The following is a 25,783-nucleotide window of genomic DNA, read 5'->3' on the forward strand; positions in this document are numbered from 1 at the left end:
CACAGCAGAGGACTCGACGATCTGCAACAACCACTTTACCCCGATAGATTTACACACACTCATACATTACATAGACTACACATACACAACATCAACGGAACGGGCGGCGTTTTAACAAATAATAACAACAATAAAAATTGCTGTCAGATTATACAGCTAAATGGTCCTATGGATTACTAATACACTTTCATCGAACAACGGACGTTGTTTTCTCCACTTGACAGCATCGGTAAGTACTGAACCTCTTCCAATATTTTCGGTACGCGGACGACAAATGTTATTTTGGATATTTCAGCAGCAGCTTGGATGATGATGGCTGTTTTACCACCGATCGAGACCAGCCTGCTCCCTTCACCGTTTACCAAGTTATCGTTAACTACAGCTATAGACTCACAATGCATTTTTAGACGAATGAATGAATGAATTCGGACGGTAGGTAGGCAACCTACCTAACATAGGTCACTATAACGCTTTACAATCCGACAACCAAGAAGAACATTGTGTGTGGTGTGTGTGGGGGAGGTGGGGGGCTGCAGGCAGTGGAACACCCAGTAATAATAACGAAAAGATGGTTAACTAAAGTTATAGGCAGGCGAATAAACCCTTCGATCGTCGTTGAAGGGGGTTGGAATGGTTCCTATATCCTCGTCTGTCCGGGGTAGTGTAGTGCTGTTGTTGTGTTGTTGAGCGGAGGAATTCATTCTTTCTCTGCGAGGTGTCGGTTGTCGAATAATAGAACAGAATAGAAGGCTGTCTGTCTGTCTGTCTGTTGTGCTCCATAATAGGCACGATGATAAAAAGTAATAATATTACTCGACGGCACCGTGTTGGAGATGTGTATGATTGATTTAGTGGGCGGCCAGTAGTTTGAGAAGTGAATTCGTTATATTGCCACAGGCTTTTGCCTTTTTTGTGTCCCATCGCTTATCGCCCTGCTGCTGTCCACTCTGGTCCATTGGTTCTCAAAGTGGGGTCCGGGGACCCCCCATGGCTCCTTGAGGCCGGGAGTTCCAGGGGGTCCCCAGCTAAATGATTTGTTATAGGAACCAAATGGACCCTTATGGGTATGTAATGTAACTCTAAGGAAAATGGACCCGTACACTCTCAGAGTTGTAGCCTACATATTGATAAGAACATTGATTTTACAATATAAATTGAGGGCTCAGTGATAGAAATCCCATTAAATGGGGGTCCGTAGCCTAATGCATGTCAAACTGGGGCGGTCCTTGAAATTAAAACTGTTGAGAATCACTTCTCTAGTCTAGGCTACTCTACTGTAGCCTATACAACTTACATTGTACCAGTGAACTGAACTCAGCCGTCTAATCCCAAACTGTTGTGTTGCTTTGCTTCATGATGGTTGGTTGGTGATGATGTGGAATATTTGTCCTCTGTCTCTGTCGCGCTGCTGCTACAAAACACCACCAAAACACACGATTAGCTATATTTGACATTGTCTCTCAGAGCTTCACACAAACACTACAGTCTTCTTGCATGCGTGACGGATCCCTATCCGATATTATTTGTTCCATCGCGGTGGCTCGGTCGGTCGCCGTTGTCACTCAACGATCAAACATGAAATGGCTGGCATTTTAGTTGTTGTATTGTATGGTAGTAATAACGCTGTAATAGCGGATCGTTCCAGTTACAATGGACATGGACTTTTATATTATGTGTTCATTGTTGACTTGAGCCAGCTTTGGTGGTCTGGTCTCTGTAGGGCGGATGACATTGTGTTACGCGACCCATTCGTCAACCTTGTTATAGTCATAAAACACATCGACCTGTGAATTCCGTTTGTTACGGTTCCAATCAACGGTTTTTGTGGCACATTGTCGTCGCGTTACAGGTCTCTCCCCACTATAGGCATCATCATGGTGACCTTGTTGCGAACCGCTCCGTCGATTTTGTTTCTCTTTGTCAGAAACCTAGCTGATGTTTCTCAATGGATATGTAGTCAGCTAAAAAAACAAAAACACAATTAAAAAGCCCCAGTCGTCAGATAAACAAACAGTCAAGAGAAAGAACGCGACTTCCATTCGAACTGCAACGATTACTTTTCCACAACTTGGTTGTTGGTATTGTAGTGTTGTTCACATGGCCGTGTTGTTTTAGATAGTCAATGTTCTGGCTTGTGTTTGGCTGTTGGGCTGGGAGTCTCTCTACTCTGCGGAGAACACAACAGTAGGCTACGCCGATCGAGGGGGGAAATGAGCGCTCTCCTCGACCACTTTCCCTCTAAAAATACAATAATAATATCCGGGACCGGTGAGACAATATGATAACGAGAACGATGGCAGGTGAATGTAGCTGCATTACGTTCATTGCTTGCATTTTTGCCCCACAGTGTGTGTTGTGTTGTGTTCCATTGAAGTAGTGCTGCTTCTTGTTGTACTAGCAGACTGTCAGCAGCCCCAGAAATGGCGTCATCCTCCGCTCTGTAGCGTACATTCAGTGCAGTGCAGAGCAGACACTGGACCCCAGTGTTCATTTAACTCCCAGAGAGTCTACGTTTTGGTTACATTTATTATACTCTCAAAGTTATAGGCTATTTGTTATGTTACATACATGTACTCGCACTGCTATTAGTATTTGTATTGTACACCATTTGTATACAGTCTGTGTCTGTCAAACGGTTAAACGATCACTGAAGATTCTACAGTGCACGATCTGATGAGCGTGTACTAACTAGCCTACTTTATAATCTTGGTCTGTCGCCTTAAAAAGTCGAATGAGATTCAGCCCTTTTGCTGTGGAAATATCGGTGCATTGTGTTGATCAAATAGGCTGTTGTGTTGTTGAGTTTGCCATTGATGAGTTACTTTTCTCTTTACTCGCCCCTGATCTGTACTAGCCTGGACACACGCTGTTGTGCTGAGCCTGAGCCCCCCTGGCTGACCAGTACACGGGGCATTACATAAACAGCTTTAAGCCAATGATCAGCTTTCTCATGCTTTACTGTGCAAAATGGATATTTTTAGGAATCTTTGAACAGAACACTTTGAATGCCATTGTATGCTTATGTATGAGTTAGTATAGTTTGGTTTATTATTATTATTGTTTCCAAGCTGTTTCAAACCGACATAGATAAGTTATATACCCCCTTTGTGCTTTAAATGCATCAAAGTTATGTCACGCTTATGATACTATTATGTGTTGATTTGCATTGATGAGTTGTTAACAATGTGTAGTGTAGCAGTCAGGCAGCTGCTGCATGTCTACTCAGTGCCTGTGTTTTCCATGGCATGCACTGAGCACTGACTGTTGTAGAAGTGATGTCATCATAACAGTAGCTGACTCAGAAACACCAAATGATTGCTCTATCACAGTGCTTCTCTAACCTTTTAATATCAACGTCCCCCAAGAATTACTGTCAAACTCTCATGTATAGTCTTGTTACAGACCCGCAAGGGTCCATTCATAACCCCTGAGGCTCCCTGGACCCCACTCTATATCCCCTTTTCCACTGGCCCAACACCCCACCACTCCACACCACACCGCCCACTTGTGCCAGGTTTTCCACTACAAGGACCTGGGTAGAGTGGTGTGAAAGTGGTACTAAACGTGGTACTAAAAAGTATCCAATCTAGAGTAGGTCTGAGCTTCATAATGACTGATCACTCACTGACTTTTCATTTAGACCACCAGGAATACATGATAATAGATTCTATTGTGTTATAACCACTATTATAATCTATTATAGTGTATTATAATTATCATAGTAATACATTAATACTTTATAGTGTCACAGTTATAATCCATTATAGTGTAATATAATTTAGGATAGTTAATACAAATTTATATTGTACTATAATCACAGTTAAAAGGGTCAATTTGTTTCTTACCGATAGGGGTACTTTTGTGTAATGGAAAATGTATATTTTTATGTGGTGCGGTGTGGCGTGGTGTGGTGTGGTGTGGTGCTAAAACTGCAGTCGAAAAGGGGCTTATGAGAACCACTGCTCTATCGTTTCTATTCTAACGGTTTGGTTGAACTTCTTCTATTTTCAGATTTGTTACGCTGGTCAGCGAGAGGACTCATAGAGAGATGAAGGTACGTTCAAATACGTTGCATATCTCATCTATAGCGATTCTGTTTAACCCATTTAGAACGGGTACACATTATAGTGTATTATTATTTTATGCTTTAACTATTGAAAACATACACTCGGTGCCGTGCTGTGAGCTTGTATATCTGCTATTTTTGAAAAATTGTGAAAATTAGAATTTTTACCCGATTCTATAAGTGTCTTTTGAATCCTTCTAAGATTTTTTTAAAAACCTGTGTTTCTATGCCAGCAATCTGGCTAGCCATCGTCAAAGAAAAGGTAATTTTCACTTCAACTGGAGCTCAGTTAGTCTGTTCTTGAGAGACTACTATATCAGTGATGCTCAAACTTTTTCATGTGAAGGACCCCCAAAATTATATTTATTTGGCCACGGACCCCCACCTCAAAATATTTAGTTCAAGGGACCCCCCAGAAGCAAAATTTGAGTTACAAACGTTCGCTTTGAAAATACATATTTCAAAGATTTGCACACATTTTCATGACTTTTTCAAAAATAGCAGATCTACAAGCTCACAGCGCGGCACCGAGTGCAGCGCTGCGAGCTTGTATATCTGCTATTTTTCTCTGGTTAAAGCATTCAATAATTCTAGGCCTAAAAATTAAATACAAATCTCTCAATACTGTAACAAGTGACCTGTAAGGTGCACGTCACTATCAATCAATCATTGTACAACATTGTACAATTTTATTATGTATATGTACATGATGAACGCTATTTTACTACATTTATGGACACATTTCAAGCACATACTTTCATTAAGGCACTGACAAAATAATACATTTCTTTCATAGAGAGTTAATGAGTTTAGTGGGGAGGCAGTTGGCTATATTATTGAAAAGAACTTTTAAGCTGTGATAGGACTGCAAAAACTACTGATGTTTGCAAACCTCAAGTCTGCATTCAGTGTGCACCAATAGATTAGAAAATAGAAACTAGAAGAACATTTTATTTACATAAAAGTCTTTACTATTTTGATTGCAACACCATTTAATTTGGAGGAAAACAAAACTCTAAAGGCTGTATTTGTTTGTGAAGTAAGTTGCAATGCAAGTTATTAGATTGTTTTTCTTTATTGCTTTAATGAAACAAAATTGTAACACTCGTATTGCCTGTAGGCTTTGAACTTGGCAGCCTGTGTTGCTGTTGCCATGGTAGCCATATACACTTAGTATACAGATTGATACACTGCAGAATCCTTTAAAATCCAATTTATACTAATTGGTATGACATGATGAGTGAAGCTTGTAGTATTTTTGGTAAAGGTCTACTTTTTTGACATATAAGATGTATAGCCTCAGTCACAACTCACAAAACTATAAAACATGTAGCAGAGTAGAGTCTGAGACGAGGAGAATAAAATGTGTTTTCAATAGGTACAGTATGTTGTCATATTGTTCCTTGTATTGATATACTGTACAATACATGCCATGATCCATTAGACCACAGCGACATACCCGCCAATGGGGATATAACAATATATCCTGGAATGATCTGCAATGATTTTTTTTACTGAATAATGTGTTAATTATGCCTCCGGTGGGGATCAGGAGGAGCTGTAGAGCAGTGGTTCCCAAACTTTTCAGGTTGAGACCCAAATGAGAGATTAGATGTTTGCCCAGGACCCAAACTAGTGAAAACAGCAGATTGCGTTGTGAGCTTATAGATTGTCTATTTTCACTACTTCTCCATTATTATGTTTGTTTGTTTGTTTGTTTGTTTGTTTTAAAATGTATCAAATTGTTTTATAAAGAATTATTAAAAATATATATATTTTGAAATGTATATATTTTTAGTGTAGGAAAGAAAATAGATTTTTACTCAAGTCGTGACCCATAAAAATTGGTCCGTGACCCACAAAGGGCCCAGGGCTTGGGAAAACAGTGCTCTAAAGCGTCTGCTTGGGAATCGGAAGGTTCCCGGTTGGATCCCTGGCTCCCCCTGGCTTATACTGTAAGAGTTAAGTGTCCTTGAGCAGACTGAAACTCCAAATGCTCCCGAAGAGTAGGTTGGTGACTTCCATGGTTACCTCTGCTGTTAGTGTATATAAAGTAAGCAATTTACCCCGAGTGAGAGGACATTATGCTCTGATAATGTCCTGTGTGAGGGTGTTATCGGACGAGGCGAAGCCGAGTCCGATAACCCCGAGTGGTAAATAGCTTTTCTACCACTTTTTCCCTTATACATGAAAGAAAACACATAGTTGTAACTTGCAAGGATCTTAAGTTACAATCATTATTGCCTATAAAACTTCCGCGAGACAGCAGATAGTTCCACCAACAACATCTTCTACTCACCAACAGATGGCGCCAACTCCATACTAATCCATGCGTCTAGCTTACAGCTAAGCTAACGTCAGTTAGAAGTACCGTTCCGGCCGTAAATAGAGGCTGTTCGCTTCCAGAAAGGCATAGGTTCAGAGAAAAGGGGCTTTAAAGTTGGCGGATTGCATTGGATCCAAATAAATCGGCGACTATAGCATGCACGTTAGTAAACATAGGACCGTTGCCACGGTCATTTGTTGGTTGGGGGAAAGGTGTCCCCGGATGTACACTGAGGCGCATTGATCTCGGACAAGTCCTCACACAACTTTGCGGCAGTTGTTCTGTCATAACCTCCGGAATTTAGCCAATCAGAATCCAGTATTTGAACACGTGACTCAAAAAAGTGGTAGAATTGACCATTTACCATATTGTTTAATTTTATTTTGTTATAGCTGTATGCTTTTGAGCTTGATCACAAATTGGATACTTATTGTTATACTGTTTTACCCATTCCTATCACCTTTACCCCTAATTCTAATCCATGCTCAGGTGTTGCGTAGATTTCATACATGGCTGTGATTTATCTATTTTAGAACGATTCTGAGTACCCCACATTATTCTCCTGTCGTTTAGCCCATAGTGTGTCAGCATGATTATTTGGTGTATAAAAATGTACAAGATCATGACAGTATTCTGTTATTCCAGTAGCTTACAAGGCAACCTAGAGGTGCATGTGCATTGTTCTGTTGAATTGCTTTGGTGGTCAAAGTTTCAACACAGTCACAGACAAACAGACAGCCTAAAGTGAACTGTCAGTGCTGCTTAGTATGAGCCTTTTGTGGCCAAGGATGGGATGTCTTGCCATAATGTCCCAGTCTGATAGCATTTGGGTATTAAAAAGAGGAAAAAAAGAAGCGCTGCAGGGATCAGTTGGCTCTGAGACAGGTGCCCTTTGGTGATACAAGTAGGAATATATACTGTAAACAAAAAATATTTTAGAGAAGTACTGCTAGATTCCAAAGGTGTAGAAAGCAGACATACAGAGAAAGGAATTCCAAGGCACTCCGTCATTAGTGAAAAAATATACCGGTAGATTTATTTTCTGAGCAAGGCAACAAGTTGACCAACACGTTTCGACCTTCTAGGTCTTCGTCTGACACCTTTGGAATCTAGCAGTAGTTCTCTGAAATATTTTTTGTTCAAGCATCTGGGTATTGTTGGAATGACTTTGTTCTTCTGTCCATTTATCCAGTCATCTTGCTCCTGCTCTAGTCTTTTCCTCAGTAACTGAGTTTACTATTGGTAATGCAGTGCACTGGTCTAACTGATTTAGGCCAAGTTCATGCTTCAGTCTGTAAATGCTTAATTCTACAAATGTCTACATTTAATTATTCCAAAATCCAAATCATCCACAACTTCACAACAAATTGTATCACAACTAGATCCGATGGCCTGCTTACCATCCACTCATGGTTGAAATGTATGGAATTTGGCATGCATACTTGAAGCCATATGTATGTGGATTTTTGCGGATAGAGTTTCCAGGTTAAGAGATACGTTTGTGATTCTGTCTAATATGGTCTATTAGAAAATGTGTGTGTACCTTGAGCACCATGTGAACTGACTACATTTGTAAGCTTATTGCACAATCTGTGATGACAGAGTTTTTTTTCTCCTTTCTTTCAAACGTTTCAAAACGTTGTAATAATCATAATTGAAAACTTTGATGGTCTGAGGTGCAATTCAAATGTTGTAGACTAGAGCAAGGTTTAGGGAATATGTGGGCCACGTTTTATATCCCAGGATTCTGTTTTGAAGAAGTTCTTTCAGGCTTCCCACAGACTAGACTAGAAGAGCATATGTCAATATAGTCAGCTGCGCCAGCCAGGTCATGATGCCAAAGTGTGCCCACTGCCCAGAGTGCTTTGACTATTAGAATTGCAATATCCCTGGAATACTTTCACATCAGTACATTTATATCTCTTTATACTATGTCTGGTATAGGCAGCCTTTAGGACTGATGTAAAACCAACTGTTTTAATTTTCAGGATGCCAATTGTGGAAGCTGATTAGCAATAGCAGCAATTGTTAGGTTATTCTTGGATTCTGTAAAGGCTTAGGGTTGTACAGATGGCAGATGGATGTGTATTGAATGGGGCAGGAATTTGAAACCTCTCTAAAATCACACAACATCCCTTTGTATGTTTAAAAATGGCTATTAGAAGCCACAGTACTAGGTCAAACCTGTCAAGGAACTCAATCAGAAGTTGTATGCTGCAGAGAATTATCATATTTTTGGAGTGACATTATGGGGTCTACCGTTTGATCAGATTTAATCAGTGTTTTCGGGGGATGCTTTTAAAGGCGTCAACAAGTACAGTAGGTAGTTAGTAAGTAGTAAGTAGTAAATGTTAAGTAAAAGTTCTGCATTTAAGTTGTTTGAATTAATATGTGAAACAGTAGGCTTAACTAAAAAAGTGCCTTGTCGGAGCACAGATCCCCGCCAGGGCGGGTTGCATACCCAGGGCTGTGTGTCAGTTGTGGGATGAAGCCGTCAGGACATGAGGAAGCTGCGGGGGAAATAGAGCTTGTACAGTATGACAGTCGCGTTTGCGGTAGCCCCTATAGGCAGAAGTGATTGATATGTGGCATTTTTGGCCCCAACACGCAAATTTGGAAGCAAAATTGGGATTGAAAAAGCATACTGATATATGTTGATTACATGACGTCATTAGCAATAGAAATAGCTGTTAGGGGTTACGTTTCTTGCTCAGGGACAGGGAGGCGTAGCAAAAAGTGTGTTTTGAAGAAAACACAAACTAGTGTAAAATGAAGTCAGACAGATATGTGCAGGTTAATATGGGGAGTTGTATCATGACCCAAGGAATCCAAGGGGAAAATAGGTTTACACAGACACACACGCATGCACGCGCGCGCGCGCGCGCGCGCACGCACGCACACACACACACACACACACACACACACACACACACACACACACACACACACACACACACACACACACACACACACACACACACACACACACACACACACACACACACACACACACACACACACACACACACACACACGTGCATGCATATGTATTTCCTCTCTAGTTTAGTTTAAAGCCAGCCATGCCATTGTCACGGCAACCCCTGCCAAAGCACGTGTCACTAATATTGAGGTGACTCTGACAAAGAGGTAATTCACTGTGGGATTATTCTACAGCGTGTGAGCTCGGCCGTGGGGGAGTGTAATTATTTTCGCTATGCCTCTTCCACGATACTTTTGTTAAGCATACTAGCGCATTCATTATGCCACAATATGGTTTTATTATAACATTATTTTTGTTATTTTGCCTAGTTGGTTTGTGAGATGGAAGTTGTAGACAGTAATTAATAGCACTCACATTCCTATCCATCACACACAGCAGTAAACATTTTGTAGCCTCATTTTTGCATGACTATAAGGTAAGGTGAAGTTTGAAAACTTGACTATAAACATTCCCGAGTAGGCATTGTGCTAGCTCTGATCACTGGATACAGGATGGCTCTTATTCGAAGGTCTAAAAAGGAATATAAACAAACTATGACAACTTCAATAAATCAGTAGTTTGGATACAATTTCCACGAATGCTTGAAATGACGGCAATCATTACAGCATTATTATTAAAGCTTTGCTGTACCTTTCCTATTCAAGAGTGAAGGTTGTAAGTGACTAGTTGGAGGCAATAACACTATAAGGCTATAGGAATTTACATCTTTGGCTCTGGGCAAACAGACTGGACATTTCCCTCACTACTGAACTAATGGTCAGGGCTTCCCTGACCTTGTACCTGACCCTAGACAACAACACATAAAGCCAGGCCATAAAACCTTCAGACAAACATGCGAACAGTGGTGCAAAAAGTACTCAAATGTTCTACTTAAGTAATAGTATCAATACTGCAATAATCGACCTGTTTTTACAAGTTACAAGAAGTAAAAGTCCGGAATTCTAAATGTACTTGAGTACATAAGTATTGTTATCATAATGTACTTAAAGTACCAAATGTAAGAAAGCACTCATTATTAGGGATGGAGCCCTAAACAAGGGTAGCTTGATAATTCGGCGATAACAGATTTATTGAGTATCCGGTATCAATAAGCTTTGGGGTTATCAAGCTTGTTATTGAGCATAGCGGCCCATGATGTCATGTTTAAACAATCAAGACAAGAGGCAATCAATAAATTATTACAGTACATTACAGTATAAAGCCATTTAACACGTATTGCACACTAATGAATGATTGTTTTAATGATATCTGTTACTTTTGTCTATTGTCATCTTCATAGATTGTGGTCAGCAACAAACTCACAGTCGCAACAACCGATACCAGTTATGTTCTGAATTTGTTGTCACTTTCCACAAAATATTAGAAAACGCTCAATAGTGGGCTCGATAAAAGCCCAGCTCAATAAGCAGGATCATTAAGGTGCTCATTATCAATAAAAATTAACGAGCTCCATCCCTACTCATTATGCATCTACAATCTCACAATGTGAGCTTGTAGCTTGTAGATCGTCTATTTTTCAATGTACGTATATAGGGCTGAAGTAGTTAATGCATGTTTTGCAATAATCAACATATATAAAGTAACTATATAGTAACTAAAGTTTTCAAATGGTAGTGGAGTAAAAGTATAATATTTGTTTAGTGGAGTAGAAGTAAAACTCCAGTGAAGTAAAAATGTTACTTAAGTACAGTACAGTACTTGACTAAATGTACTTAGTTACTTTCCACCACTGCCTTGGACGACACGTAAAGACAGGCCATAAAACCTTCAGACAAACATGCGTAGAACTCTTAGCACGCTTCTCTTTTGATATCAGGGATGTAATTTCAATAATATTATACTTTGCTTGAGCCTTCCAGGAAGTTCCTTCTGAACAGTGGCTCTTTTCGGTGTTGTGCTTGTGCTTGTATTGAATCGGCTGCTGAAATGTTAATGACCTCAGAGTTTGTATTGAGCAGACCTTGTGCTGTGTACTGCTGTTTGCCAGCCAGTTTTATATTTTTCTTTGACGAGGACAGAATGTTTTCATCCACGAGATCTTACTGACTCGGACACATTTGTTTCCTCTGTCCACAAATCCATCGCGTTTGCTGAGAAAGCACAAATACACAACATTAACAGTAAAATCCTTTGTGTTAAATGTAACCCCCGAAGAGTGTACAAATGGAACCAAATGGACACTTACAGGTCCATTTGGTTCCATTTGTATACTCGTCTGTGTTAATTCGACTGTGTTGGCTTCACACACAGACAAACAGATAGTGATGTGCTCTTACGTACTTGGTATGTATGACCTGTGCTGAGACTAATTTGGCCAGAGTACTTCAGTGTCAAGATGATCAGTGCACCGTGACCTCTGCCATTTGTTTTCATATGCTTCCTCTGTTGGAGAAAAGCCTCCTTAGAGTTAGAGATCATCACCTAAAGCCCTGGGATTATCATTTCTCAATTTCCTCAGTTGCACTCTTTTAACCCAAGCCGTTTTGACGGTTCACTTTGTTTGGATAGGTATTCCTCATAATAATCTTTCCATGTCAGTAGGAGGAGATTTGATCAATTGTTGACAAGTCATATTTGCGTGTACGCTTCAGCAAGCACATGTGCTTGGAGTGCATTTTACACATCAGCAGCAGCACTAGGTGAATATCCCAAGACGAGGCAGTCTTGATCGTGCTGCTGCTATACAATGTTGGCTTTTGTATGCAGGGAATGAAGTGCTGCTGAAGGCTTGCGTTAGATACTGCTGTGGCCTGTTCTCCGCATGCCAATATTGTAGGTGAGAGCTGCTCTTGTTAGGGGCTGGAGGTGTTCAGCTCATTATGAGTTGGCACAATGCACACCTCCCAGAGGCACAGGACTTCCGCCTCCGCGGCCTTTTAGTCAACTCGATTGGTTGAAATCTGAGGGGGGAAAACATTATGTGTCGTCGAGAGAGAGAGAGAGAGACGAGCATGGAGAAATTAAACTGCAGGGACGGTGTTTTCCAGCCAGACACCGGTATAGGTTAAAACGATCAGACCTGGGAATGGAATTCCCTTTCATGCTCTGTAATGAATGCAGGAAATGGAGGGCCATTATCAGTGGAAATAACAAACCCTACTATTTGTGTTGGCGTGAGCATGACGAATGTAAATCTGGCCTCGGCAGTGTGTGTGTTTTATCAGCTCTCCCTTGTTGAGTTGGGGAGGTCTGGCAGCCACAGCTGTCAAGATAACCCTCATGCCCTCTCCAGCTCTGAAAGCCGGGGTCCGTTTTCAGAGGAAGAAAGGAAACAGGCTTAACTACAGGAAAAGTCAAAGAGGCTTATTGGTGCGAACAAAAATAAGAATAACACCGATGGGCCATGTTATGTACAGTAGCGCGTACATGCTGCAAGCGGTCAAGCCTGCCAGAGAAATGGTCAGCTTGGTGGACATGACTGCTGTGTCGTCATGTAAACGCTGTGTTGGCCCGGCCAGACTGCGCCAAAAGACTAATGAGGTGTTTATCTGAATAGGCTGAGGGACTGGAGTGTATGAGCACTCTGCCCGTGGATCCCATCTGTCTGTCAGAACCCCTCTCTCTCTGCCACAGGAACAGACAGAGGCTTCTTGCCCTGCCCTGCCCTGCCCTGCCCTGCCCTGCCCTGCCCGGACTGTGACCAGCCTTCAGCTGTTTAAATACAGATCTTATAATGAAGCCTATCTGTGACTGTGAGCAAGTGCATGGCTCAGATTCTGTCTTTTTAATAAGAATAGTCTTTTTGTATCAACCGGAGCTGGTGGCAAGGGATGTCACTCAGAATTTGTGCATTTTTCTGCCTGATGTGCTGTTGGGCTGACTCCCAGAAGAAGCAGCTCGGGAGGTGATGGTGAGAATAATAAGCTTGTTGCAGACTCACTACACCGTTGGCTGGAGAATGTGTGTGTGGATCAAAAAATTGCCAGTGTGTAATTAGGACTTTATTTTGCATAACTCTCTGCCAGGTGTCTTTCACCAGAGGCCTCAGGGAGCAGGGAGCTCCACATTATGTGGCGCTCCGGGAGGCGGAAAAGGGTTTCTCTATGACACTTCGACAGGGATTAGATGGACACAGTGGCCACTGACTTTCTGTGATCAAACTCATCGCCTTCCCGTAAAAGGGAACCCCACACATTCACTGAACCTTAGTAGCCATGGTTAACATGATGGTCGTCTCTCAGGACCGTCATGGGTCTGCCACAACTGCAAGCTTTTTTCAGGTCAAATTGCGACGGTTTTCTTACCTTTTAACGTGGGCGCGCATGCGTGTCCATCGTGCATGATCTTGCACGACTTGTGTGCACGCCGTTCAACATTCACGAACGCAAAAAAAAAAGGTATGCGAATCCAGGCTGCGTTCTGGAGTTAGCCCCAGCAGTGTTTACAATGTAAGCAAACAAGAAACTGTAAGGGGCAAATATGGAGGAAACTCTCTAAACCGGGTTGAAACAGACCCATGCATGACTGTCATGATATGACAGTCATGTTTCAGGACTAACTGAACCCCAATGGTGACATGTAAAGTGAATTTCTGCAAGGCTATAGTTGTAACCTCAGTTCTGTCTGTGATAGCAGGAGAGAGAAAGTATCTCTGTCATTTTAGATTTGTACATAGGCTATACAAAAGTTTTTGAACATTTTAGAAAAATATCGAAAGTGTGAGAACTAAAGATTTCAAAGGCATTTGTGGAATCAACCTCAGGTCTTAATGGGATAAAGAGAAGCATAGCTGATCTTCAACCTAAATCCATTGCTCTGATGTGAGGAGATCAATAACATAGTGGGGCAAAAAGAAAACACTCCCCATGTCCTCTGTGTGTTTCTCCATGAAATGTTGATGTTGTGGATGACATCAATCAAATACATTGTTTCTGTCATCGGGCATTAATAGACGCCCAAGCAAGAGAGGTGCATTTATTTTTGAAAGGCTTGTTTATGCTGCGTCAGTCCTCCCACAGAGAGAAGGGTGTTCCCTCTCTTCCACAGATATTATCATCATGACTGCCAGCCAGCCAGGGTTGACGTAATGGCATGCAGCCTACTGAGCAGTGCTGGTGAAAAGTACTCACATGTTTTACTTGAATAGAAGTATCAATAGTATACTGCAGTGTACTGTAGAAATACTCTGCTATTGCCATCAAAATATACTTGAAGTACCCAAAAGTAAATGTACACAGGTTTCAAATGTATAAAACTCTTTTGAAAATAACCGATCTACAAATCTACAATTCGTTGTGAGTTTGCAGATCGGCTATTTTCAAATAGCCAAAGTTTAAATAGGGCTGAAGTGGTTAATGTAGCCTATTTTTTGGAATAATAATTAAAATCTGCAAAGTAACTATAACTAAAGTTTTCTAATAATTGTAATGGAGTAAAAAGTATACAAAATCTGACTATTGAGATGTAGTGGAGTCAACGTAAAAGTATAAAAACCTAAGTAGGCCTATTATTATTATTATTATTATATATTTTTTTACTCAGGTACAGTACTTAATAGTAATGTACTTGGTTACTTTCCACCACTGCTACTGGGCACAGGATGCTCACACCCTCACCGTGAGGAAGCTCTCATATTATAGAGAACTCTACACTAAAACCCTCAGCTTTCATTTAACACTGAGAGTGTAGATACAGTATGTACAAAACAGGACCAGCAAGGGTCCATTTGGTAAAAATACAGTATTATTGACACCTTTTTGCTGAGCAAACCACGTGACGTACACTGATTCTTATTTTATCTGTCAATAAAAAAAAAGAAAAAAAGAAAGAAAACATACTGCGCACACGACAATATAATACACTGCTTGTTGGTTATAGGGCCGCAACTATCACTTATTTTCTTAGAGATTATTTTATCAATTGCTTTTTCGAGAATAGTAGTGAAGCGCTATCAAATATATATTTTTATGATAGATTAAGTCAATTAGTCTAATGAATATCCTAAGGTGTTTTATACCTTGTCCCACACTGGAGCAAATACGCAATAATACATGAAATAGCAGATATACAAGCTCCCAACGCATTGTGAGCTTGTAGATCTGTTATTGTTGGTCCTTTTGGAAAAGAAAGTTTGATTATTTTATTCAAATCAATTATTTATTCAAATCAATTATTTATTAACTTTTATAATCAATACAATCCGTTAGTTTCAAATAACTGTTGCACCTCTACTTGGTAATAGCTGATTCAACCATTTATCATTTTACACTTCAGAAAATATGTTTGATAATTGTAGTGATAACATGATATCAATATAGCTGCTGCAGATACCCTTAGATATCTATCAGAGTGTGTTCTAGGTTTTTTCAGAGGGCATAATCAATCCCTGCACAACATGCGCACGTACAGTATAGGCCATACGCTCGTGCGTGGTCAATGGATGCCGGTCCATAGACGGTATACGCTTTTCTCCAAAACCTTCTGCAGAGCATACTACTTATATAGTGTAACATGGTAGAACACACCACTGGAGCATAGGACAGTGCAAAGGACTCTACTTATTCTGCACTAACTAACCTGACTTTCAATTTCCAATTGATCAGTATAGAAAGAAAGTATATTCTTGTCAGAACAGTATTCTGCCTACAGTATGCTTTAAAAGAAAGAAAAAAAAGCTTAAGAAAAAGACTCCCTCTATTGAAAAGCTACTATTCAATTATGACTGTTTTTGTTCATCAGTTGTTTATTTGACCATGGGAATAGACTAGCCCAAATGCAATACATTACGTTACATTTCCTGGTAAATTAAATAAGCAAACAAGCCTAAATTCATGTTATAGCATACGTTATTGAACTTGGCATTGTTCATTTAATTCAAATCAAATAAGCAAACAAGGCTAAATGAAGGTTATACTTCACATTAACTAGAAAAAAGCCCCCTGCGGGGGCCTGGCCCCTTTCCTATGTGAAAGTCCCCTGTACCCAGAGATGGATACAGTCCAGTGGGCAGCTAAGCAATACAAATGTAGGATAGCTCAACATTAAATATGCAGTTTTTTCCAAAATGCAAAATAGTGTAAATGGCAATCCATCCATCCATCCACATCCATCCATCCATCCATCCATCCACATCCATCCATCCATCCATCCATCCATCCATCCATCCATCCATCCACATCCATCCATCCATGCATCCATGCATCCATCCATCCATCCATCCACATCCATCCATCCATCCATCCATCCATCCATCCATCCACATCCATCCATCCATCCATCCACATCCATCCATCCATCCATCCATCCATCCATGCATCCATCCATCCATGCATCCATCCACATCCATCCATCCATCCATGCATCCATCCACATCCATCCATCCATCCATCCATCCATCCATCCACATCCATCCATCCATCCACATCCATCCATCCACATCCATCCATGCATCCATCCATCCATCCATCCATCCATCCATCCACATGCATCAATCCATCCATCCATCCACATGCATCAATCCATCCATCCATCCACATCCATCCATCCATCCATCCATCCATCCATCCACATCCATCCATCCATCCATCCATCCATCCATCCATCCACATCCATCCATCCATCCATCCATCCATCCATCCATCCATCCATGCATCCATCCACATCCATCCATCCATCCATCCATCCATCCATCCATCCATCCACATCCATCCATCCATCCATCCATCCACATCCATCCATCCACATCCATCCATCCACATCCATCCATCCACATCCATCCACATCCATCCATCCTCTACTGTACCTTACCGTACCTTACTGTACTGTACTCTACTGTAATCTACTGTACTTTACCTTACTGTACTGTACTTTGCTGTACTCTACTGTACCTTGCTGTACTCTACTGTACCTTGCTGTACTCTACCTCGCTGTACTGTACTGTACATATTCTGTGTTCTATATCTATGAATTCTATGTGTTCTCGAACTATGAATTCTGTGTTCTAGATCTATGTTTTTGATTCTTGTTCTAGATCCCCCCCCCCCCCCCCTCTCTCTCTCTCTCTCTCTCTCTCTCTCTCTCTCTCTCTCTCTCTCTCTCTCTCTCTCTCTCTCTCTCTCTCTGTGTGTGTGTGTGTGCGTGCATCTGCCCCCCCCCTTCCCTCTTGTAACCTGAGACCTGGTGATGATAATGACACTTCGCTCCCAACTATGGATTGCGCAATATGCCGCCTACAGGCCAAAATGTGGGGAAAAATTGTAAACATTTTGGGATTATGAGAAGTAGAGACACATCTGAAGGTGATAAAGTTGATGTTGGGCAAGGTACATGCGTTATTGATTTTTGTATTATGTTTTTTAGACAATTGAACAACTGCTGAACGTGGAGTTACAGATGGAAACACACACACACACACGCATTTTTTTGGGGCGATTCTGATTATGTAGTGGGATGAACGAGGCGTTGTTCATTTGAACTAATTGGCCAAGACAAAATTCTGTGTGCCTTTGTTGTTTTGCAAAGCTTTCTTACATCACAGTGCTGCTGCCAGTTTTAGTATATTCATCAGCACGAGAGATTATTTGATACTCAATTACTTGTGATGTCATTGCTGACAGTGATAATTGACAAACAGCCATCTTAAAGTAACAACGATTGATTATTTCTTTCTTTCAACAAACGTTTGCAAACGTGACACTGCCTTGTTGAATGATGTGAATTTGTAGTGCAAGTTAATGTCCTGTGAGCTGAAGTGGTGAGCATCCTAACAGCTCAGGTGGAGGAAGTCCCCCGTATTGATTAGGGATGGGACGATACGCGATATTATCGTTTATCGTGATAAAAATCACTCACAATAATCGTATCGCAGAGATTTAATTTATCGTGATATTGTCCTCCATCATGCACTGGGATCAATTCACCCTTTATTTGCCGAGCTGCATATCTGGTACCACTTAAACTCTCTATAATTGGTAAAAGGTACTTATAATATACGTACTTGATACAGTCTTTTTTTCACTCTATCAAATGTCTTTGCCAAAAAATAACCGATCTACAAGCTCACAGCACGTCACAACGTGACGCGTTGTGAGCTTGTAGATATGCTATTTTTTGGCAAATGTTCCGCCCCAGGATAAAAGGATTTTGATTATCGTGATAATATCGTAAATCGCGATTTCTTTTGTCACAATAATCGTGAGAGGATATTTTCATATCGTCCCATCCTTAGTATTGATTAGGTAACGATCACCACCTTCCATGCAGCTCTCACAAATAATACCAACGAGAGTTAAAGCGTGCTGTTGGACTTTATAACCTCCTCAAGCTCAAATCGCTCTTCTTGGCCTGTTAGTGATTGGATAACTATTAGGGATTGATACCTGCCCCTTATATTCAAGTCATCATCATCATCATCATCATCATCACCATCATCATATGGCTCTGTGCCGTAGTATTGTGCTGTTAAATATCCCAGGTAAAGCTGTATTCTGTGTACCCATTTAACCACTTAAAAACCCTTTATGCTCAGTAAAAGAAAATGGTACTTGGACCGTTCCCCCCCCCCCCCCCCCCCCCCCGTCTACACCAAATCTCTTTGCAAAAATAGCCGATCTACAAGCTCACAATGTAACACAACGCAGCACGTTGTGAGCCTGTATATGGGCTATTTTTTACGAATGTGCCCCCAGAAAGGGGATGATGCATGGGGCTCAACTAAGAGGTTAAGTCCTATATCCTATGCTTTGTCTGCTGGAATCCCCCAGGGGTCTATATTACCCCCTGCCCCCCTCCTTTTTCCCTCTACACCCAATAAAGAACTTTTATTTCCCCACCAAATCCTGGCCACAGAATAGGGTTCAAGTAGGTTAAGATTGTTATCCGCCCGACACTCTGGAAATGGCACGTCTGTATTTTCTCAGCTTATTTTCAACCTCTGCCCCTCTGTGTCCTTGAGGCAGAACAGTCCGATACACATCCAATGATGATACAAGACTCTGCCTTGTGCCTTTTATTAGCTTCACGCTTGTATTCATTATAGCCAGAGTAGTAGTAGCCGAGTTGCTTTTTCTCTTTGCCCCTCCGAGGCGAATTCTCCCACACCCAGAGCAGATGGTATGCTGGTGTTTTTTTCTCCTACCAGATGAATCACTCAGCTGTGTGTGTTATGTGTTGTCGGTGCATGGCCTGGTCTGTGTGAAGCATGGTGCCTGTCTGTCTGTCTGTCTGTCTGTCTGTCCTGGCCGGTCATGAACAGTTCTGCTCGCCCGTGTCCGACAGACAGTCAGGGTGGAAGCGTTCCCAGAGATCATAGACTAGTCTCTCTCTCAGTGAACAGTGTTGCACGCCCGTGACGGGTGGAAGTGTTCCCAGAGAGCAGCATGGTGTTTTCATAGACAAGTCTCTCCCCGATCAGTGCTGTGTTGTATAATTATGTTGGTTCCTGTATAGCCTATTGTAGTGGTTCTCAAAGAGGGAGGTGGTACCAGGAGGTCCCCAGCAAAAGTAGTTATAGCTAAATATAGGATCACAAAGATTCACAATCAATCATTTTTTAACCACTTCATAACCATTTAAGTAACCATTCTTTTATACAATGGCTATTCAAAAATAGCAGATATACAAGCTCATAGAGAGTGAAATACATTTCTCAACTCAAATCTTTGCTTCTGGTGGGTCTCTGGAACAAAATATTTCGCAATGAGGGTCCGCGACCAAATACATATAATTCAGGGGGTCCTTGGCATGAAGACGTTTTGAGCACCACTGATATAGAAAATGTGTTTTTGTTAGGATTTAGCCTTCTTGTCAGCCTCAGGTCTTAAAGGAGTCGTTTTTTCTATTGATTACTCATGCCATGGAGACTTGAGTCCAATAAACATTTTTTGTATTTGTCCTAAGACATGATTATAGTAAATTTACTCCCATTGATTCCGGATGGGGAACCAAATGCATTCGAGTCCCCATCTGGAATCAATGGGGGTAAATTTGTCGTATAATCAAATTATTGTCTTAGGAATTTGACGATTGAACTCAAGTCTCCATGGTGTGAGTAATCAATAGAAAGAAGTATTTTTGGAGGTGAACTACTCCTTTAATGGCTTAACCCCATTAAAACTGGGAAAGCATCTGTGTCATTTTAGAATTTATCAAAGTGTTTTCTTTAATGTTTTTATTGTTCTTTTCTGGGGGGGTCTACAGACTAAATAGCTCACAGCGCGTCACTTCGTCTTGGGTTGCAAGCTTGTATATCTGCTATTTTTGGCAATTTTCAAACAATCTTGAAATTGAACCACTGATTTACAGTAGAAGGAGTTTTGTGGAATCGACACTCAAGTCTTAATGGTTTAAAATCCACAGACTTCCTTCCTGACCTGTCCTCCCTTTCTCCCCTCAGACCCTGGAGGAGCCCCCCTACCTGACAGTAGGGACGGATGTCAGTGCCAAGTACAGAGGGGCTTTCTGTGAGGCCAAGATAAAGATTGTCAAGCGGCTGGTCAAGGCCAAGGTAAGACAATTCATTGCCTTTGTGTTTATTATCATACATCATTTCCATAGTTAGTCTGTGCTGGGTGGCTGACTGTGTGTGTGCTGTTTATTAGAGCCAGACCCATATATCGGTCTGGCTATCATTTGACTTTTCTTTTTCTTTTTTTAAGATCAGTTTTTGGCTTTTCTGCCTTTATTGATAGCTTTAAGCAAAGATAGACAGGTAAGAGGGAGCGAGAGAGAGACAGGAAGAGACCTGCAGAAAGGTTTGTTGTGTCACGATTTTTTTTTTAAATTGTAGACACATGGATCATTTTCATAGGGTGGTGCTATTGGCATCACATCCAAAAATCTGGTTCCATTGGAAAATGGCTGCAATGTGAAAATAGTTTCTCTTATACTTCAGTATCAGTTGTGCTCGAAATTATTCATCGCCTTCTGAAAATGTGGTTTATCAGTGTAGCCACTGTTCCTTTAACTTAGAACTTGTGAGTTATGTTCAAAACCGTAGTTTTAGGAATATTCAGTGCCTTTGCAATTGTTTTATATCCTTTTCCTTTTTTGTACAAATCAATAATCTCTTCTCTGAACCTTTCTGACCATTCCTTAGATTTAGTCATGTTTCTAACTGCTCTAATAAAGTCAACAAACTTCTAGTCAGGCCAGGTTGCACATCTGACTAATCAAATTTAAGCCCTTGATTAGTCGATTGCTATTGATTGCAGATGTTTTCAGGTGTGCTTAAAGGCCACTTTTAACCGCACAGATTCGGCGACGATTCGGCGGCGGAAGGCGGCGGAAAGCGTCTGTTGCCGAACGGGAGCTCATCGTCAGGTTTTCGGCAGCGGGTCGGGAACCTTATCGACCGAAAACTGGAAAACTGGGCTTGCTCAGTTTTGTTAAGTCGCCCCTCGCCGTCGGTAAGATTGAGGGAGTTGTAGAATAGTTTACTACTGCTCCAAAACCAAGCCAAAACAAGCCAGAGACATTTTCCCGTCGCATATTTTTACTAAATACCATATTCTCAATCTCAACTCTCAATTCCTATTCCAATCGGATCCAAAGCAAAGCTAGTAGTAGGCTAGTAATAGTCCATCAAGTGCCCGTGTTGTTGTTTTCTTTTTTTTCCATCCTCTGCACGGAGAACAGAGCTGCCTCCGGCCGGGTTAGGGTTGCCAGATTCTGTGAGTGAAATACGCGACCAGGTCTATGAAAATAAGCCCAAAAGCGCGACCAGTTTCACCTCTGAACTCTATTACATTAGTTATTTTATAAAATAATGTTGAAAGCAAGGCCAAATAAGCAACTACACTTCAGAAACAAGCCCAAACAAAAGCAACCCACATCTAGCAACATTATAGGAAAACAGGATCAACGTTGCTTATAAGGAGCAGACCTGGCACCACTGCCATACAGTAACTACAGTCGGCGTCGTCTGAAAAAAATAAAATAAAAAATAAGTGCTTAGTTTTTTGCAGTTCTTTGCAGTCTGTGTACAGTCAGAAGGAGTCTCCTGTAGGCTGTTTGGTGTGTAGACACCTTAAGAGTTGAATAATTGAAAGTGAAAGTGGCATTTGGCATTGAATTTGAAAGAAAAAAAAACACTCAAATGTTGTTGAGATACTTACATTGTTCTTCTTGTATGATTTATGTATTTCATTCAGTTGACAGTTTGTGAATGTAGCCAATAAACCAGATTTGCAGGGTTGAATACTTTTGAGCGCAACGGTAGATGATGCTTAAATATCATATAGAAAGATGCTGTTGTTTTCTTGGCAGTCTTTTTATTTACTTGACCGCTTGCTCACCCTGTTGTTGGTTGACTAACAGTTCATGCCATTTAATCCAATCTTGCACTCTGTAAGTCACTCTGGGTTAAGGGTGATTTGCTAAATGGTTAAATTGTGATTGTAGTTTAAAGTGGTAATCCTGGAATTATCCTACCAAGAGGAGTTGTTGTTTCTCTGGCTGTGTGGTGATTCTTGAAGGTTTCCACTGCCAGGTTTGTACACATTATATTCCCAGTAGGCCGTCCCACTAAAACAAAAGGGCTACTAAAATTGAACGTGCAGGTGGTAACTGTTCTATATTATGCTTCAGATGAAAGTGTCCCAAAAGCCATGTTATTAGTCACATTCAAGAGAGAATCAGTGAAGATGGGAAAATGAAAATGTTTTACAATATTATTCAATGCCTTAGTACAGGGGTTTTCAAAGTGGGTGACGGGGCACCCCGGGGTGCCGCGACGACAGTCCAGGGGTGCCGCGAGATAATTTGATATTTGGAATTTATTTGGACACTTGAAAAAATATTTAGTATCATTTTAAACTTGAAGTACAAACGTATTTTCAGTCAGTTTTAACCAAAATTATTATCTCAACGTTTTCCTCGCAACATGAACATAATCACTAAAATCACTGTCAGGCAGAAACCTTGTATCTCCAAGTTTCGAATGTGTACGTCTTTTGGTAAAGTAAAGCCCTGCTTCAGCATACAAGACTGTCGCACAAAACTAGTGAAAACAGCTGATCTACAAGCACTGCGAGGCGTTGTGTGCTTGTAGATCTGCTGTTTTCACTAGTTTAGTACATTTTATAGATGATAAATACAAAACAAACAGTTTTGGACATACCGGTACAAGGTTTCCACCCGACAATGATGATATGCTATAAACATAAGGTGCTGGGAGTGAAAATTATAATGTAGGGGTGCCTCGGATTAAAAGAAATATTTATGGGGTGCCCTGAGACAAAAAGGTTTGGGAACCCCTGCCTTTATAAAACAGTTTAGATTTTAGCTGCACCACTTGTGCCGATGAGACATTAATCAGAGCCTAGAATTTAACCACTTACTGTATGCCCTATTTTATACTTCATCATTATACGATGGGTGTTGTGCAGTGTAAATATCCGATCTCCAAGCTCATATGTTGTGAGCTTGTAGATCAGTGGTTCTCAAAGTGGGGTCCTGCTATATATTTTCCTCTTGAGATTTAGTGGAGTAGAAGTAAAAGTGCTGAACATTGGAAATACTCCAGTAAAGTAAAACAAAAAGGAAAACAAAAAATCAAAAGTGTACTTAAGTACAGTACTTGAGTAAATGTATTTCGTGTTACTCTAGTCTACACCGCTGGATGAAGGCATCACACGATGCACATCATATACTATCTATCTCTCCCAGTGGGACCGGAGCATCTGGCTGATACAGTAGCGACAGATCACTCATCTTTGCCTTCACGCGAGTGTGTGGGAAGAACAAAGACGGGATGCTGGCTGTTCACCATGTCAACTTTATTGTAGTTCCCTGTACAGACAAAAGAGCAGAGATGTTCATCACTCTGGCGTTAGCAGCTGTAATTGTCAGATGATGAGCCTTTTTATCTCATGATCCATGATCTCAAACGGCATGATGAATTATTACACCCTCTGTGAGATTCTTGGTTACAAGCCATAGGTGTCAAGGTTTTTTTTCTTTTTGTGTGTCAGTGTTTCCACTCGTATCACCACCATCCGGTGTTGAGAAAGGGGATTATATCTTTTTTGAGGAAGCTTGGTTGTGTGAGACCGTGTGCGAGCACCACTTTGCACAAACATTGAATCATAGCGAGCAATTAGTCGGGGGGTTGTTGTGATTCTGAATATTTCTCATAATGATTGCCACTCAAGCCGTTCGGTTCATTAGTCGCTGTCTGCTTGTTGAACTAAATAGACGGCTGCAGAATACCGCACTGATTTCTTTCATGTGGCTTTAGGTGCTGATGAAATTAAGTGTAGGCAATTTATGTTTTTCCTGTGATGATGATTTGCACTATTAATCTGAAACATGAAACCTGTAAATGTACTTTTAACTGGGGGGCTCTCTCCATTCCAACATGTCGCCACTCCAACAGTGTCTTCTTATTGTCGGAGTGGCAACACTTCCATAGAGGTTAAGGTTAGGGTTAGGGTAAGAGATAGGGTTAGTGTCTGTCGGAAAGGAGACATGTCGGAATGGAGAGATGTACCCCTTTTAACTACAGGAACCTGTAGCATCCCTACAGTATTCCGGGGCAAACATTTGGTGAAACTAGCACATCTACAAGCGACACGTTGTGAGCTTGTATGTAGATCTGCTATTGTCGATGAAGAGATTTGGTGGTTTTCAACCTTTTTCATATCAAGCAATCAAGGCCATTATTTATTCAGAATTTGAGCCATAAATATATTGAAAGGTTTTACCAAAATGGGCTAAAAGCTGTCATCACTTTATGTTCTGTGATTTGTGTGGTTGATTTGTTTCATAGCAAATTTACAAGATTCTCAAGAGAAAACCATATACATGTATATATCCTCCCTAGTCTGCACAAAGCTTTGCAGGGGGGGGGGGGATTACGTATTAACTTAAAATCAATTACGGTGAAGTTGTGCAGTCCTGATGGGGTGCTGATTTAGTCGATCATACACCCGGTTTGATTGATGTTTGGCAACGGTTGTTAAGATTCAAAGCTGTCACGCAGTTTAATCCAGGCCTGCGTTGAATCATGGATTGGAGCTGAAGGTCCTTGGCTGAAGGCGTCTGCAGGAGGGATCAGGTGTTTCTGACATCCACAACAAGTCAAGGATTTAGAGAGAGTGGGAGGCTGGGAGCCGCAGCATGGTCCTTATCCACAGCCCCTGACACTCCTCCTCCCTTCTGGGGAGAGGGGAGAGGGAGGGCTCCCCTCCCTCCCCTCCCTGCCCTGCCCATCCCATCCCTATGAGGGAAGGGAATTCCTCTCCTCTGTTAAGGCAAGAATGCAATTATCTCCCATAGTGGGAAGAAAAGGCTGCCTCAGGAAGTAGCTTTACCATTCTCTTCCCTTGTCTTTAATGACCTGCTTTTCGTGGCCGTCTCATATGTTTCACTGTCTAGTTATGTCTTGTTATCATCGGGCTCAGGCTTGGGTTTCATTCATTCTCCTGATCCTCCCATCACACTGAGAATTTAA

At 41.1% G+C, this 25,783-nt stretch overlaps 1 protein-coding gene across 4 annotated transcripts in view; it reads left to right on the forward strand.

Moving 5' to 3' along the window:
• The window catches only part of arid4b (AT-rich interaction domain 4B), a 62,298-nt gene continuing 36,515 nt past the window's right edge, over nucleotides 1-25,783 (forward strand). For all 4 annotated transcript variants that reach the window (XM_080741181.1, XM_080741183.1, XM_080741182.1 and 1 more), the window contains exons 1-3: nucleotides 1-229; nucleotides 4,012-4,054; nucleotides 20,726-20,836. In XM_080741181.1, the coding sequence (XP_080597307.1) occupies nucleotides 4,049-4,054; nucleotides 20,726-20,836 (117 nt within the window). In that variant the 5' untranslated portion in view covers nucleotides 1-229; nucleotides 4,012-4,048. The remainder of the gene's footprint in view (nucleotides 230-4,011; nucleotides 4,055-20,725; nucleotides 20,837-25,783) is intronic.

This window comes from Nannobrachium achirus (genome assembly GCF_963921795.1).
Source record: "Nannobrachium achirus genome assembly, chromosome: 13".
NCBI lineage: Eukaryota > Metazoa > Chordata > Actinopteri > Myctophiformes > Myctophidae > Nannobrachium > Nannobrachium achirus.